Source organism: Bombina bombina, chromosome 1, assembly GCF_027579735.1.
Source record: "Bombina bombina isolate aBomBom1 chromosome 1, aBomBom1.pri, whole genome shotgun sequence".
NCBI classification, from domain to species: domain Eukaryota; kingdom Metazoa; phylum Chordata; class Amphibia; order Anura; family Bombinatoridae; genus Bombina; species Bombina bombina.
The window spans coordinates 450626093-450638807 of record NC_069499.1 but is presented as its reverse complement, the minus strand read 5'-3'; the positions used below and the strand labels follow the sequence as shown (position 1 = coordinate 450638807).

The 12715-nt window shown below is 46.7% G+C and overlaps 1 protein-coding gene across 2 annotated transcripts in view; it reads right to left on the bottom strand.

Annotated features, from left to right (window-relative positions):
* The window catches only part of HAT1 (histone acetyltransferase 1), a 253113-nt gene extending 250149 nt beyond the window's left edge, over window positions 1–2964 (bottom strand). Inside the window, exon 1 of one of the 2 annotated variants that reach the window (XM_053698434.1) lies at window positions 2872–2964. In XM_053698434.1, coding sequence (XP_053554409.1) covers window positions 2872–2902 — 31 coding nt within the window. In that variant the 5' untranslated portion in view covers window positions 2903–2964. Of the gene's footprint in view, window positions 1–193; window positions 315–2871 lie in introns of those variants that run through there. The other variant, XM_053698432.1, reaches the window with a different exon arrangement.
* Window positions 2965–12715: the final 9751 nt, after the last annotated feature.

The window sequence follows — 12715 nt, the reverse complement described above, 5'->3', positions numbered from 1 at the left end:
CTTTATTTGGAAAATACAAAACAGGAATGTAAGCATAGGAGCTGGCCAATTTTTGGTTCAGACTCCAGGTAGCACATGCTGACACTTGGGGTATATAAAGCATATTTCATGTTCAGCACTTAGAATTTTATTGAAGATCATAAAAAAGATGTAAGAAATTTCAAATGGTCAGCTGTAGAGTTAATAAGCTTACCTAGAAGAGGTGGTAACAATGTGGATGTATTTTCAAAACAGGAAACATATTGGATACTTTCACTAGATACACAGATACCGAATGGTTTCAACTCTGAATATGACATCATACATTTCTATCAATAAATTAATATACAATATGATCCATCCTTGTATGTCCCAAGTGTCCTTACAAAAGAATAAAATTTGATCTGATAATTAAAAACATATAATCAGCTATCTTTATCTGGTTTACATAAGAATAATTCTTGAATTGATGATTGGATATCTATGACTAAAATTTGAAAGATGTTTAGAATAATCTACAGTAGGTCCTTTTATTTATAAGGAAATTAAATACACATGGTATATATTTTTGTTAAGAGAATAATTTATTCTTATTGTTAACTACAAATATGTGAAAACATTGTGAATGATTAAACTATCAGCCATATATACAAAACCAAGACTTTACACACATATATATACACATACATATATACATACACACACACACACACAAGTATATAGATTGCAATTGAAAATGAACAAACTGATTGTTCCACTATTATGGTATTTCATCAGTGAATAATGTACAATTAATATTCTTTGCAAATTTTCTACTTATATTTGCTGCTTGAGAAAATGCATACTTTACAATTGATAGTAATTGGTTAATAGGTGACTTGGTAAGTGAAGGTGTGTTTTTTTTATTTTAATAGCCAATAAACTTACTTCTGGCTTTTCAAATTAAAAGGTTATTTCGCTATTCAGTTTAAGGAAGTTTACTATGAAACTTCATGAGATCACAGTAAAAGAGTTCATGATTGGTTGCTGTTCATTTCTTCATATTTTTTACCTGCAGCTGGGCAGCAGCTGAGTATAACTTTTTACACAGAACTTACTCTGCTGAGCTGAGGAAGTTGTGAGGTAAAATATCTTCCTTTTTTACATAGGGATGCTCAGGTGATATTTTCCTGCAGATGTAGTGTGTAATTAAAGGGCCAGTAAACCTACCAAATAATGTTATATAATTCTGCACATAGTGCAGAATTATATAACAAGCTGCAGTTTTCTATATCAAAGGACTGCTGAGAGATTTACCTACGAAAATGAATTTTACAAAACTCAGCTCCTGGCTCTACTGAGCCGGTCTGTTTTTTTTTATCAGCGCATCGCTGGATGCAGTCTACTCACAGCCAGCCCGATCCCGCCATTAAACTCAAAGTAGCTCGCCCCTGCTCTGGTAACGAGCTACTATAAAAGTTTATTGGCGCCATCGGGCCGGCTGTGAGTAGACAGCGTTCCGCGATGCGCTGATGAAAAAAACAGACCCGCTCAGTAGAGTCAGGAGCAGAGTTCTGTAAAATTAAATTTTCATAGGTAAATATCTCTGCAGTACTTTGATATAGAAAGCTGCAGCTAACCTAATGTTATATAATTATAGAACATTATTTTACTGCTATAGTAATAAAACCCTTTTTTCCCTTTTAATATTTAAAAAACATGCCGCTTTTACAGACCCGCTCTCTGCTGAGCGGGTCTGTTATTTTTAGTCAGCGCATCGGGCCAGCTGTATAGTCACAGCCCGGCCTGACCGCGCCATAAGATTAAGTGCAGCTCGCGCCGATGCGCTGACTAAAAATAACAGACCCGCTCAGCAAACAGCGGGTCTGTAAAAGCAGCATGTTTTTTAAATATTAAAAAGGGAAAAAAGTGTTTTATTACTATAGCAGTAAAATAATGTTATATAATTCTGCACTATGTGCAGAATTATATAACATTATTTTTTAGGTTTACGGTCCCTTTAAGGCAACATGCTGAAACATGTAAGATTGACTCTTTGGTGCACTTTTCTACCTGTGTGGCATGTACAACGATTGCTGCATTTTAAAATGGATTAAATAAAGTTGGGGCATTTAAACATTAAGCACCACGCTTTTGTACTTTTTGCTATCTTTATTTGAATGTAAAGTTTAGGAGCCGGCCCATTTTTGGTTCAGCACCTGGGTAGTGCTTGCTGATTGGTGGCTACTTTTAAACACCATTCAGAAAGCACCCAGGTGCTAAACCAAAAATGGGCAGGCACCTATGCTTTTAGTCTTGCTTTTTCAAATAAAGATAAATAAAAACTGATCATAGTTGTAAATTAGAAAGTTTCTTAAATTGCCTGCTCTCTCAATCACGAAAGTTTAATTTTGACTAGACTATTCCTTTAAAATAAAAAAAATATGTTGTAGTAATCCCTTGAATTATACCTATAATCCCAGCACCAAAAAGATAAAAGGTAACCAAATTCACACCAAAAAAAAAGTTGTGGGCTAAACCACAAGACAAACCGAAATGCCACACCAATGAGCCCAGCAACAGCATTACACAAGGTGGCCATAAACAACTGTCAAAACAATAAATACGTGAACAATATTCAAAATGTAACTTTAGTTTGTGGTTAGTAACAGAGAGGAGGGGGGAGTGTGGGGGTAGGAGGACCGACACGCGCGCCAGCTACATTTTGGCGGGAGATGACACAGGTGTCTCCCGGAGATTGCGCGTGCATGTTTGCCTACCAAATGCGCAGTCTACAAGAGAGGCCTCACGAGCTATTACCGATCAAACCCTAGCGATGTTACATTTCCACAATACAGACAGCGCTAATTCAAGTTCTCTACCCCACGTATATATTTTCTCTCCGTAACTTACCCGCCATCTCAAAGGATTTGCCAAGGAGCATAAACAAGGAACAGCAAATCAACTCGCGCGCTCAGTAGGCCGCGTCACAGTGACGAGCTTCCGTTTCCTGAAAGGAAAGCAAGTGGTTGTTTACAAACATTGACAGCTTCCTCAGCGTGGTACAGCTGATCAGTGAGAGCTGCTGCGGGGTGCAATTTATAATTACAAAGCACATTACTTCTATTAACGATCCTTATGCTAACATTAATTCATAGACTTGTAATAACCATAGGTTGCGTAGTTTACATTTTATCTGTGTGATACGGCACTTTGCTCGAGTAGCCATCGCATTCATTCTTGGATTACCGTGGATTTGGTAGGCCCACAGCCAGGTTACCAACAACACCTGACAATTTAGTCAATTATCGCCAGTTTATACAGTATTTTAACTAAAGTGACAAGCTCTTAAAAACCCGATCATGCATATAAAAAAATAATAGGCATACTAAAATATGTTAAAAGTTTGATTTTTGTTGCTATTTTTAAACTAGCAGTTCACGTGCGTGCCGTGTAATACTGGATGGCGGATGCGACAATGGTGTGCAAACCCAACTAGAACCTATACACTTATTAAATAGTAAAATAGTGTATGCACATAAAATGAATTAACTAGCAATTAAAAAAACATGTAATCTGTATATGCCATATAGAATAAAATGCAATGCATGTACATTGAATATTATAAACTAGTACTAAAGCCCGTGTAAACGGGCCATTTTTTGCAGTACAGAGGTCCCACCCCTTGCTCTCTCCCCCTCTCTCTTTTGCTCTCTCTTCCCCTCTCTCTTTTGCTCTCTCTTCCCCCCTCTCTTTTGCTTTCTCTCCCCCCTCTCCTTTGCGCTCTCCCCCTCCCTTCTTTGCGCTCTCCCCCTCCCTTCTTTGGCTCTCTCCCCCCTTTCTTTTGCTCTCTCTCCCCCCCTCTTTGACTCTCTCCCCCCCCTCTTTGATTCTCTCCCCCCCCCCCTCTTTGATTCTCTCCCCCCCCTCTTTGATTCTCTCCCCCCCCTCTTTGATTCTCTCCCCCCCCTCTTTGATTCTCTCCCCCCCCTCTTTGATTCTCTCCCCCCCCTCTTTGATTCTCTCCCCCCCCTCTTTGATTCTCTCCCCCCCTCTTTGACTCTCCCCCCCCTCTTTGGCTTCCCCCCCCCCTCTTTGGCTCCCCCCCCTTCTTTGGCTCCCCCCCCCCCTCTATTTGGCTCTCTGGCCCTTCTTTTCCCTCCCTCTCTGGCCCTTCTTTTCCCTCCCTCTCTGGCCCTTCTCCCCCCCCCCCCTCTCTGGCCCTTCTTCCCCCCCCCTCTCTGGCCCTTCTCCCCCCCCTCTCTGGCCCTTCTCCCCCCCCCCTCTCTGGCCCTTCTTCCCCCCTCTCAATGGCCCTTCTTCCCCCCCCTCTCTGGCCCTTCTTCCCCCCCCTCTCTGGCCCTTCTTCCCCCCCCCCCCTCTCTGGCCCTTCTTTCCCCCCCCCCTCTCTGGCCCTTCTTTCCCCCCCCCCTCTCTGGCCCTTCTTTCCCCCCCCTCTCTGGCCCTTCTCCCCCCCCATCTCTGGCCCTTCTTCCCCCCCCCTCTCTGGCCCTTCTTCCCCCCTCTCAATGGCCCTTCTTCCCCCCCCTCTATGGCCCTTCTTCCCCCCCCCCTCTCTGGCCCTTCTTCCCCCCCCTCTCTGGCCCTTCTTCCCCCCCCCCCTCTGGCCCTTCTTCCCCCCCCCCTCTCTGGCCCTTCTTTCCCCCCCCCCCCCCTCTCTGGCCCTTCTTTCCCCCCCCCTCTCTGGCCCTTCTCCCCCCCCATCTCTGGCCCTTCTCCCCCCCCCCTCTCTGGCCCTTCTTTTCCCCCCCTCTCCGGCCCTTCTTCCCCCCCTCTCTGGCCCTTCTTTCCCCCCCCCTCTGGCCCTTCTTTCCCCCCCCACCTCTCTGGCCCTTCTTCCCCCCCCCCCTCTCTGGCCCTTCTTTCCCCCCCCCTCTCTGGCCCTTCTTTCCCCCCCCCCTCTCTGGCCCTTCTTTCCCCCCCCCCCTCTCTGGCCCTTCTTTCCCCCCCCCCCTCTCTGGCCCTTCTTTCCCCCCCCCTCTCTGGCCCTTCTTTCCCCCCCCTCTCTGGCCCTTCTTCCCCTCCCCCTCTCTGGCCCTTCTTTCCCCCCCCCCCCTCTCTCTGGCCCTTCTTCCCCCCCCCCTCTCTGGCCCTTCTTCCCCCCCCTCTCTGGCCCTTCTCCCCACCCCTCTCTGGCCCTTCTTCCCACCCCCTCCCCTTTGACTCTCTCCCCCCCCTTTGACTCTTCCCCCCCCCCTTTGACTCTCTCCCCCCCTCTTTGACTCTCTCCCCCCCCTCTTTGACTCTCTCCCCCCCCCCCTTCTTTGGCTCTCTGTCTCCCCCCCTTTGGCTCTCTCCCCTCCCTTTGGTTCTCTCCCCCCCCCCCTTTGGCTCTCTCCTCCCCCCTTTGGCTCTCTCCCCCCCCTCTTTGGCTCTCTCCCCCCCTTCTTTGGCCCCCCCCCCCCCCCTATTTGTCTCTCCCCCCCCTCTTTGGCCCTTCCCCCCCCCCCTCTTTGGCCCTTCCCCCCCCTCTCTAGCCCTTCTTTTCCCTTCCTCTCTGGCCCTTCTTCCCCCCCCTGTCTGGCCCTTCTCCCCCCCCTCCCTGTCTGGCCCTTCTTCCCCCCCCCGTCTGGCCCTTCTCCCCCCCCTTCTGTATGTTAAAAGTTTGATTTTTGTTGCTATTTTTAAACTAGCAGTTCACGTGCGTGCCGTGTAATACTGGATGGCGGATGCGACAATGGTGTACAAACCCAACTAGAACCTATACACTTATTAAATAGTAAAATAGTGTATGCACATAAAATGAATTAACTAGCAATTAAAAAAACATGTAATCTGTATATGCCATATAGAATAAAATGCAATGCATGTACATTGAATATTATAAACTAGTACTAAAGCCCGTGTAAACGGGCCATTTTTTGCAGCACAGCGGTCCCACCCCTTGCTCTCTCCCCCTCTCTCTTTTGCTCTCTCTTCCCCTCTCTCTTTTGCTCTCTCTTCCCCTCTCTCTTTTGCTCTCTCTTCCCCCCTCTCTTTTGCTTTCTCTCCCCCCTCTCCTTTGCGCTCTCTCTCCCCCCTCTTTTGCTCTCTCTCCCCCTCCCTTCTTTGGCTCTCTCCCCCCTTTCTTTTGCTCTCTCTCCCCCCCTCTTTGACTCTCTCCCCCCCCCTCTTTGACTCTCTCCCCCCCCTCTTTGACTCTCTCCCCCCCCTCTTTGACTCTCTCCCCCCCCTCTTTGACTCTCTCCCCCCCCTCTTTGACTCTCTCCCCCCCCCCTCTTTGACTCTCCCCCCCCTCTTTGACTCTCTCCCCCCCTCTTTGGCTGTCTCCCCCCCTCTTTGGTTCTCCCCCCCCCTTTGGCTCTCTCCTCCACCCTCTTTGGCTCTTCCCCCCCCCTTCTTTGGCTCTCCCCCCCCCCCCTCTATTTGGCTCTCTCCCCCCTCTTTGGCCCTCCCCCCCCTCTTTGGCCCTCTCTGGCCCTTCTTTTCCCTCCCTCTCTGGCCCTTCTTTTCCCTCCCTCTCTGGCCCTTCTTTTCCCTCCCTCTCTGGCCCTTCTTCCCCCTCCCTGTCTGGCCCTTCTCCCCCCCCCCCGTCTGGCCCTTCTCCCCCCCCCTCTCTGGCCCTTCTTCCCCCCCTCTCTGGCCCTTCTTCCCCCCCCTCTCTGGCCCTTCTTCCCCCCCCTCTCTGGCCCTTCTCCCCCCCCCCTCTCTGGCCCTTCTCCCCCCCCCCTCTCAGGCCCTTCTTCCCCCCCCCTCTCTGGCCCTTCTTCCCCCCCCCCTCTCTGGCCCTTCTTCCCCCCCCCCTCTCTGGCCCTTCTTCCCCCCCCCCTCTCTGGCCCTTCTTTCCCCCCCCCTCTCTGGCCCTTCTTCCCCCCCCCCTCTCTGGCCCTTCTTTCCCCCCCCCCCCTCTCTGGCCCTTCTTTCCCCCCCCCCCTCTCTGGCCCTTCTTTCCCCCCCCCCCTCTCTGGCCCTTCTTCCCCTCCCCCTCTCTGGCCCTTCTTCCCCTCCCCCTCTCTGGCCCTTCTTCCCCCCCCCTCTCTCTGGCCCTTCTTCCCCCCCCCCCTCTCTGGCCCTTCTTCCCCCCCCCCCCTCTCTGGCCCTTCTCCCCACCCCTCTCTGGTCCTTCTTCCCACCCCCCCCTTTGACTCTCTCCCCCCCTTTGACTCTTCCCCCCCCCCTTTGACTCTCTCCCCCCCTCTGTGACTCTCTCTCCCCCCCCCCCTTCTTTGGCTCTCTTTCCTCTTTGGCTCTCTGTCTCCCCCCCCTTTGGCTCTCTCCCCCCCTTTGGCTCTCTCCTCCCCCCTTTGACTCTCTCCCCCCCCCCTCTTTGGCTCTCTCCCCCCCTTCTTTGGCTCTCCCCCCCCTATTTGGCCCTTCCTCCCCCCTCTCTAGCCCTTCTTTTCCCTCCCTCTCTGGCCCTTCTTCCCCCCCCTGTCTGGCCCTTCTCCCCCCCCTGTCTGGCCCTTCTCCCCCCCCCTGTCTGGCCCTTCTTCCCCCCCCCTTGTCTGGCCCTTCTTCCCCCCCTCCCTGTCTGGCCCTTCTTCCCCCCCCCCCCCCGTCTGGCCCTTCTCCCCCCCCCCTCTCTGGCCCTTCCCCCCCCCTCTCTGGCCCTTCTTCCCCCCCCCCCCTCTGGCCCTTCTTCCCCCCCCTCTGGCCCTTCTCCCCCCCCCCCCTCTGGCCCTTCTCCCCCCCCCCTCTCTGGCCCTTCTTCCCCCCCCCACTCTGGCCCTTCTTTCCCCCCCCCCCTCTGGCCCTTCTTCCCCCCCCCCCCTCTGGCCCTTCTTTCCCCCCCCCCCCTCTCTGGCCCTTCTTTCCCCCCCCCCCTCTCTGGCCCTTCTTCCCCCCCCCCCCCTCTCTGGCCCTTCTCCCCCCCCCCCCCCTCTCTGGCCCTTCTCCCCCCCCCCTCTGGCCCTTTTTTTCCCCCCCCTCTCTGGCCCTTTTTTTCCCCCCCTCTCTGGCCCTTCTTTCCCCCCCCTCTCTGGCCCTTCTTCCCACCCACCCCTCTCTGGCCCTTCTTCACCCCCATCGCAAGCGACGCCCGGTCACGCCCCCAAATCCACCATGTTATCACAATTTAAATCGTAGTGCTTATTTTGGGGTGATATGGTTCTATTTAAATTCCAGAGCTCTGTTAAAGGCATGTTGCAAACAGGTGATTGCATTAGAAATGCCAATCGCTTGCTACCTAAAGGCACTAAAGGCCCCTTATTTGAAAATTGGAAATACCCTCATTTTTATGTGTGTTGTATTCTGTCTTTAGCTGGACAGAGGAGCCTTTGGAGCCACTGGCACCTATAGAGTAAATATATTTTAAGTAGGTCCCTACTAAAAACAGGGGTATGAGGTTAAAGGGATAGGAACGTCAAAATTAATTCACTTCTATTTTCAAATGTGCTTCGTTCTCTTAGTATCCCTTGTTAAAAAATGAATACGCACATATCATACACTAGTGGGAGCTGCTGCTAATTGGTGCCTGCACACATTTGTCTCTTGTGATTGGCTAAATATATATTTTCCGCTTCCTGTCAGTAGTGCAATGCTGTCCCTTCAGCAATGGATAACAAGAGAATGAAGAAAATTTGATAATAGAATAAAATTGGAAAGTTATTTAAAATTGTATGTTCTATCTGAATCATAAAAGAAAATGTTGGAGTTTACTATCCCTTTAAACATGTGAAAGAGGCATTCCTTGCCCCTTAAAACACACTTTTCAGGTAAATTGTATTCACTGTCCATTGTACATATGATCATGTGACAGCCTTTTTTTTACTATTTTCCTCTCTCCAATAAATGGCCATGGTTTTTCAAGCTACTGGGTGGTTATCATAAAAAAGAAATCACAAATGCGGTCAACTTCCAGTGGAAGGGCAGAGGAGACAGGTTCACTGAAACAGAGCTCCGTGACTGTGCATACAAAATCTACTAAGAATTACCCTAAGCCAGCTCCAGAGTCCTCCATAGGCAGAGAACCATTCTCTTTTTGACCGGAGGCTTGTGAGAGGAGCTAGTCAAAGAAGATATATGTGGTATTGCAGCGCTGAGATATACCCTAAGCTGTGAAACACAAAAGGGGTCTAACCAATCCCCTAAAAGGACAGATACTGAAAGAGGTGGGAGTGATCACAGCGCCAAACGGCCTAAGGGTATGTATACACACAAACGTTTTAAAGGACTAAATGAATTTTATTGTATACAAAATAATACTGGTTAAAAATAATAAAAGCAGTAAATCTGATTTCCTTCGTGGAAATCTAAAACAAAGCGGTTTAACAGCTATTGAGGGAAAAACTGTTACATTAACCCCGCTGGCAACGATGTTAAAATAACTCAGAATTAAAAATTAATATACTATAACAAAATACATAAAAGCAGCTGTTCAATGAGACCCTACCCCAAATAATGGGTAGAGGTGTATAATAAGGTGTATCTATACGTGAGTGAGCACGGTGGAAAACCACCTACTATATCAAGCCGTTAAATAGTGGCAGCAAGAATCGTTGGTGACGCTATTTAAGAAGGCTATGAAGCTGATAAGTAAAGTGCTAGAGGTATAGCACAGTAGATGTCAGTATAGTTATGGATCCATATCTAAGGATTGGCTGCAGTTTAGATCCTGAAATTGGAGTGCTTGACATACGCCGCACTCGAATTGGAATCTACGGCACTGAGTCCTGCCCAATGTAAAAAAGTGTCAACAATACCTACATGTGATTCTGTGATACCAGAAAAGTGCTAGGTGTGTGACAAACAGTGAAACAGTAAAACAAGTGGGTAGGTACAATGCAAATAAGCAATAAAAAATGCTGGCAATAATAACACAAATCTTGTACAATACTGGCAGTGATTACGATGATATAAAAATGATAAAAAATGGTGTTCAACAAAGGATAACAGGGAGCACTGCAGTGTAAAAATGTTAGTGAAAAAAGGTGTCAGTGAGCAATGTCAGTAAAAAATATCTGTACGGTGACACTAAAAGAAATCCAGAGAAACTCCTGTTGAGCCGAAAAAACGTGGTGAGAAAGATTTGGGGAAAGAAAAAAAATGATGATTAAAAAGCAGGTGGTAGCAAAGTGTGTCAGTGGAAAAATAAACAAACACAATAATCCAATAGTCAATCAAAAATGTTCCATTGTGGGTCTTTTTCCAAGTGAAAAAAGTGATGATAGCTGGAAGAGGATTGTCCAAGAAAATCCTTTAGGGAGCTCAGCTGTTTCTATTAAATTATCGTTGATCCCTAAAATCAAAAATAAAACATAGCGTGGCAAAATTTTATAAAATGAGAATAATCAGAAAGATGCCTTTATTAGTCTTGATAAAGGTCTTGTGAGGACCGAAACGCGTAGACGACCCATTGGTAAGCATCTTTCTGATTATTCTCATTTTATAAAATTTTGCCACGCTATGTTTTATTTTTGATTTTAGGGATCAACGATAATTTCATACAAACAGCTGAGCTCCCTAAAGGATTTTCTTGGACAATCCTCTTCCAGCTATCATCACTTTTTTCACTTGGAAAAAGACCCACAATGGAACATTTTTGATTGACTATTGGATTATTGTGTTTGTTTATTTTTCCACTGACACACTTTGCTACCACCTGCTTTTTAATCATCATTTTTTTCTTTCCCCAAATCTTTCTCACCACGTTTTTTCGGCTCAACAGGAGTTTCTCTGGATTTCTTTTAGTGTCACCGTACAGATATTTTTTACTGACATTGCTCACTGACACCTTTTTTCACTAAGATTTTTACACTGCAGTGCTCCCTGTTATCCTTTGTTGAACACCATTTTTTATCATTTTTTATCATTTTTATATCATCGTAATCACTGCCAGTATTGTACAAGATTTGTGTTATTATTGCCAGCATTTTTTATTGCTTATTTGCATTGTACCTACCCACTTGTTTTACTGTTTCACTGTTTGTCACACACCTAGCACTTTTCTGGTATCACAGAATCACATGTAGGTATTGTTGACACTTTTTTACATTGGCCAGGACTCAGTGCCGTAGATTCCAATTCGAGTGCGGCGTATGTCAAGCACTCCAATTTCAGGATCTAAACTGCGGCCAATCCTTAGATATGGATCCATAACTATACTGACATCTACTGTGCTATACCTCTAGCACTTTACTTATCAGCTTCATAGCCTTCTTAAATAGCGTCACCAACGATTCTTGCTGCCACTATTTAACGGCTTGATATAGTAGGTGGTTTTCCACCGTGCTCACTCACGTATAGATACACCTTATTATACACCTCTACCCATTATTTGGGGTAGGGTCTCATTGAACAGCTGCTTTTATGTATTTTGTTATAGTATATTAATTTTTAATTCTGAGTTATTTTAACATCGTTGCCAGCGGGGTTAATGTAACAGTTTTTCCCTCAATAGCTGTTAAACCGCTTTGTTTTAGATTTCCACGAAGGAAATCAGATTTACCGCTTTTATTATTTTTAACCAGTATTATTTTGTATACAATAAAATTAATTTAGTCCTTTAAAACGTTTGTGTGTATACATACCCTTAGGCCGTTTGGCGCTGTGATCACTCCCACCTCTTTCAGCTTGTGAGAGGAGCCATCGATCAGCTCCACCACCGGGAGCAAGTTTTCCACACAGAGCGCTGTTGCTGCGCACTAAGGCCTACAATCGGCAGCCAAAAACACATGTGGTACATAGGAACAGAGTGGAGTACTGGGGGTGCACTTAAGAAAATGTTAGCCTCCCCTGACACCCACCGGATCATCGCAAGTGATCTGCCTCAGACACAGAGCCTTGGAAACCGTGAGTGATAATATCTAACACACGACACCATACACAGGGTGCGCCTTTATTCTTGGCAAATTATTCTATATTTTGGGATATCTACTGGGATCCACTTTCGAGCATTTCCGCAATTTAGCAGACCTCTGTTATGTCTTTTCTAAAAAGGACCTTCAATGATCCCAAGCCACAACTATCGCCAATATGCAAAAACAAAATGCAACCCTGTCAGCCAAAATAGATGATCTAGAAAATAGATCACGCCACAATAATGTTTGCATAGTAGAATTACCTGTCCTCAGCTCTACACTAATAGAATTTACAGAAAAAAACACCCCCTCACCTTCTCAAAATTCCTGAAGACACCTTACCGCTTAAAGGAAAAGTAAACTTTGACACACAGCCACGCAGCTTTTGCAAGTAATACTAAAATAAGTTTCATTCATCTTTTTTTTTTACATCTATATATTACATTGTTTTAAACTACCTTTCACACCGTGCGCTCCTATCGTCGTAACTCTGCCTGTCAATTTTGTTTTATTTGTTTGGAGATGACGATTACCCTTTAGACCGTTTCTATTGGTCCCCCACTGGCGTCCCAATAGACAACATTACCGCCCACTACTATCAATACGCATGCGTGACTCTAGAAAATTGTGACCACATCATATGCGCAATATAGGGAGACGGACGTGAACACGCACGAATGTACACGTAAGAGCGGGTGGGACCGCTCTGACGGTGTAAAGTATAGAAATACGGAAATGGTCGGGTGGGAGGAGTGAATAAGGAAAAAGGAATGAGATTTACGGTCAAAATAAATAGAAAATAATAATCTTTATATAAAAAAAAAGTTAGCGACTATAGTTATCTCACACACATACATTTATTACATTAATGCATATTCAGGAAATTTACTTTCACTTTAAGTGGAAATGGCACATAGAGTGGGAACTGTGGGAGGAGAGAGGGGCCTTACAAAATACCCACGACACCCCATGATCAAATATCTTAACTTCAAAGATAA